This window comes from Mangifera indica, chromosome 15 (assembly GCF_011075055.1).
Source record: "Mangifera indica cultivar Alphonso chromosome 15, CATAS_Mindica_2.1, whole genome shotgun sequence".
Classification (NCBI taxonomy): Eukaryota; Viridiplantae; Streptophyta; class Magnoliopsida; order Sapindales; family Anacardiaceae; genus Mangifera; species Mangifera indica.
Genome location: NC_058151.1, coordinates 5,833,078 through 5,838,366, shown reverse-complemented (window position 1 = coordinate 5,838,366; position 5,289 = coordinate 5,833,078). Strand labels below are relative to the sequence as shown.

General features: G+C 30.3%; 1 protein-coding gene across 1 annotated transcript; it reads left to right on the top strand.

The window, feature by feature from the left end:
* Window positions 1-328: 328 nt before the first annotated feature.
* LOC123197442 (glucan endo-1,3-beta-glucosidase, basic isoform-like) lies at window positions 329-1,968 on the top strand. Its single transcript, XM_044611756.1, has 2 exons — window positions 329-485; window positions 803-1,968. Exons 1-2 carry the CDS (start codon window positions 395-397, stop codon window positions 1,747-1,749), a joined length of 1,038 nt encoding a protein of 345 aa, XP_044467691.1. The 5' UTR covers window positions 329-394; the 3' UTR covers window positions 1,750-1,968.
* The last annotated feature ends 3,321 nt before the right edge of the window (window positions 1,969-5,289 follow it).

Here is a 5,289-nt window from a genome sequence, read left to right as displayed (position 1 = left end):
AATCTATAGTATTACATTGATACTGCTGATTGGGTATCATAAGATAATACATACATTTTAAATTGTTATATATATATATATATATATATATTATATTTATATTAATTAGCTTCTTTCCAATTGTAATTGTTACTTCTTTCCCCTTCCAGGTTCTCTATCTTTTCACTTAACCCCTTTAATTCAACATATATAACAGACAAATAACCGAGCAAGTGACATTGCTTTGAAAATTCAAGGGAATGGATACATATGATACTTGTTTATTCGTCCTACCACTTTGAATGATTTAATTATTGCGTAAATCCGGGGCCATTTCTCTATAAAAGGCCGCAAAGAATTGGAGTTTCGATATAGCAGTACTTTGTATAAGTCCATTCTTCTTCTCTCTTTCGCCATGGCTAATTTCCGTTCATCTATTAAGACACCTTCAATAGTTTCTGCAATGTTACTAATTGGGCTGCTAATGGCTGAACTGCACTCAACAGGTCTCTCTATTTCATTCTAAATATAATAATGTCTTCATGACAAATATATATGCTTGATATTTCATACATTAGTTGTAAATCTTTTTATGCGTCAGTTTTCATGGTTAAGTGCAAAAGTCCATATGAAATTTGCGACACATTTTTTTGCATCATTAAACAACATTGACAAGCATAATTCAATTAGTATAAAGTTTAATATTAAAGTATGAAAAATGTCAATATAAGTATCCTAAATTTTTCTCTTGGAATGAGTAATAATGTATTATAATTTTATTCAATTCTAATTTTTTTTGGTGGTTTGTTCTTGATGCATGCAGCTGCTGACATAGGTGTTTGTTATGGAATGCTCGGCAACAATTTACCATCAAAACCTGAAGTCATAGCTCTCTTTAACCAGAATAATATCCGAAGAATGAGAATCTATGATCCAAACAGGGAGACTTTGGAAGCTCTAAGAGGCTCCAACATCGAGCTCATGCTAGGCCTCCCAAACAGTGACCTTCAAAGAATTGCTTCTAATCAAGGTGAAGCAAACACCTGGGTTCAAGACTATGTCAAAAACTATGCCGCCAACGTCAATTTTAAATACATCGCCGTTGGAAATGAAGTAAAACCTGGCGATAGTTTTGCCCAGTTTCTTGTTCCAGCCATGCAAACTATCCGCAATGCCATTGTTGCAGCTGGTCTTGGAGGTCAAATCAAAGTCTCCACTGCAATTGAAACTGGAGCCCTTGGAGAATCCTATCCTCCATCAAAAGGTTCCTTCAAGCAAGACTATAGACCAATTCTTGACCCAATCATTAGTTTCCTCAATGCCAACCCAGCCCCGTTACTGGTCAATTTGTACCCCTATTTCAGTTATGCTGGAAACCCCCAACAAATCAGTCTTGACTATGCACTTTTCAGATCTCCAGGAGTTGTAGCTTCTGATCCTCCATATAGCTATAGCAACCTGTTTGATGCCATCCTGGATGCTGTTTACGCCGCACTTGAGAAAACTGGTGGAGGCTCCTTGGAAATTGTGATATCGGAGAGTGGGTGGCCGACGGCTGCTGGTGTTCAAACCACTATAGATAATGCAAGAACTTACAACCAGAATTTGATTAACCATGTCAAGGGAGGAACGCCCAGGAAGCCAGGAAAAGCAATTGAGACTTACTTGTTCGCCATGTTTGACGAAAATAACAAGGATCCGGAATTGGAGAAACATTGGGGACTATTTGCTCCCAACAAGCAGCCTAAGTATCCAATTAATTTTAACTAGTTGGATTTAAAGACAGCACAATTATGTAAGGAATAAGTCATTTCTGGCATGTGCGTCTTTTCTATAACTTGTATTACTTAATAAAAATATGAATAAGTGCATTTCTTACTTGCACCCCCAACCTCCCCAACCGAGAAAAAAATAATGGAGGGCTTTGTAGCTGAATTTTCTTCCTGTTTGAAGGCAAATTGATCACTAAATAAATTACTTGATTGTTAATTCCTATGCCCTGATTTTTGCTTACGCGAGCCTTTTCTGATTTCAGATCATAATCGTGCTAACTAAACTGGTATTACAAGTTCACAAAAATTCTAGCAGCCGGCCTATTTTCTTATTATCTTAATATCAAACAGTCCAAAGCACACATCAACTCTTATTACAGTTATAAAATCCTCTAAATATGCAAACATCAAGCCACAACCTCTCCGACTTTAGATAGACAGATAAACACAACGTTTTGCCACAAAATTAAAATCCACAAACGAGTGGATATCAATCTCTCCGACTTACCCAAAAAAACCTTAATATCTTGGTGTCTCACCCATTCTAAGAGCAAAGTCACGACCTCACTTTTTTGCTTTAATTTTAAAAATATTTCTTTAAATATTGTAAAGACTCTAATAAATTTAATAATAACTAATTGTAATTTACCTATATTTAAGGTATTTTTCAAACTTGTGTCTCTTATTTATAAAAATGTGGTTCACTAATTTATAATGTATTGTCAATGCTTCTAAATATATCGTTTCAATGATTAATGATTTAAACAATATAATTAATTATAAATAGCATAGTTAAATATATTTAATTATAATTTAGAATAAATATATTCTAAATTTATATCTGTTTTCCGGTCTAATATCTAAGTATAAATCAGAAATTGTTTATTTACTAAATATAAAGAATTGCAAGATATAAATATTTAAAATTATTTAATATATCATTTATGTATCTAAACTGTGTGTTAAAAGTATGTAAACATATTTTTATTGTAAAATTAAATGTTAACACCTAATTGAAGTTCAAACAAAATAAAATATTAGAAAAGCTTAGACTTCAAAATTTTATTCAAGTACAAGAACTGAGTTGATTTCAAATTAACATATTAGTTGATATGGTCGTGCACCATACTATAAGTAAGTTCATAGACGAAATTTCAAGTAAAACTATAAGATTATTCCTAAATATGATTCTAAATTTCATCAAAAATCTTGTCTAAAGTTCTATGAAATTTATAGAAATCTTTCTTATGAAATAAGTCATTAGCAAAAGATAAAATCAATATAAAAAAAAAGGAAATATTTGCTGGAGTAGTGAATTCCTCAAAGCCAGAACATATAAAAAATATAATTTCTATTACATATCTGGTGGATTTTCCACCGCATGCAATAAAATTGGAAAACTATCATGGGAATGCATTTAATAGACGATGGGCTCATCAATTGTAATATCTTGCTAGAGGAAGAAAAATGTGGCTAATAAACTTTGACAGCGTTTAATGCTCTTCATTATATTAAGATAAAAAGATACCTTGGTCAAGCAATTGTTTTTTATTGGTTGTAAGGTTGTGTAAATCTAGTATAAATAGTCACTTCACCCTTTGCTTACGGTAATTTCTAATCTACGAAACTTTCAGATCCTCTTCTCCTTTAATACCCGGCTCCTTACTTCCGTTTCTTCTCAAGCATCATAACAATTTCTATTACATATATTTTATCTTTCATTTGACAATCATAAAGTCTTACAAATATATTTATAACATGTTATAAATACAATCTGTTCAGGTATATCATAATATTAATAATATTTCAATTATATTTTTATTCTGTTTATATGTTGTAAATATGAATATCCCAATTATGATATTTTCTTATTTGTAAAATATAAACTATTGATTTTTTAATTATTGCTATCTTGTATTTAATTTTTCATTTATAATTGTATCATATTTACAATTTAAAGTTTACAAAATCATGAATCTAAACCTGAAGTCCTAAATATATCATGAATATGGATCTAAAGCCCTAAATACTATATGAATATTTATTTATATTATAATAATGGTATCCGATTTATAAAATAAAGTTTACAAAATCATGAGAATGTATATATGGATCTAAAGTCTCAAGTTTCATCAAAGTATTTATTATAACTATATCTCATTTGCAACCTAAGGTTTGCATAAGTTATGAAAAGAATAAAATTGAAGTCTAAAATATTTTTTGAGTTTTACATATTATGAATATTAGTTACAAAACTAGAAATTTTGTGAATACTAGACAAATATGAACCTAAAGTTCTAACATATTTTTTTTCATCATATTACTAATATTTATTACTTTCATTAACCTGCAGTTGGTGAAAATGATAAACCTTATAAATCTTTAATATGATGCCCTTCGATTAGATAGAGAAAATTACGCTGAATGGGCCCTAGATAGAATTCTCCATTTAGAATCTATGAGCCTTGGAGAAATAATAAAATGAGAAAATAATGCATCCAACAGGATAAATCTAAGGCTACTATTTTTCTTCATCACCACATCCATGAAAAATTACAAACAGAATATGTGAATATTATGGATCCACTAGAGTTATGGAAAATCTAAAAATAAGATTCGAACATCAAAAGTCAATGACACTGCCAATGACATAATATGAATGGACTCATTTACACTTACAAGATTTTAAATCTGTAAGTGAATATAACCTACAATGTTTAGAATAGTCTCTCGGATAAGATTATATGGGAAAAAAATAACTGAAGAAGACATATTAGAGAAAACTTTCTTCACATTTCATCCCTCAAAGATGCTCCTATTGTAGCAATATAAAGAAAGAAATTTTAAAAAACATTCTGAATTAATATCCTTTTTGCTGGTGGTTGCACAAAACAATGTATTGTTATTAAAAAACCATCAGACATGCTTCACTGATATTGCGCTATTCCTTGAAGTGAACGCAACTACCAGTAATAGTTATTGTGGGCACAGACAAAGTCTTGGACGAAATAAGTTTAAATCCAAGGGTGGTCATAATAGAAAAATCTTCCACCATAAATGGACTAGAGATGAAGCAAAATAGGACAGAGAAAAAACGATACAGACTAAACCACAAAATCATGAAAATAAATGTTATAGACGTAGTTTCAAAGGCCATTGGTCATATACTTGTCATACGCCTAGATATCTAGTGGATTTATACCAAACATCTATAAAAAATATAGATAAGAAGATCAAATCGAATTGCGATGATAATTCGGATCCTGTCGATCTAAAGAACTTCGATATTTTAGAATTTCTTCAAGATTAAGAAATTATGTATATTATATTGTGTAATTAGTACTATATATTTCTTTTTTTCAAATTTTGTAATGACTAATGTAAATTTTAAAATGAAAGGAAATGAACTCCAAAATTGAAGTTTTAACTTCAACAACTAGTGATAAAAACATATGTCTAGTAGAGAATGCAACAACGCATGCAATATTGAAGGAAAATGAATTATTCATAACTTTCTCACTAATTGAAGTTAAAGTAA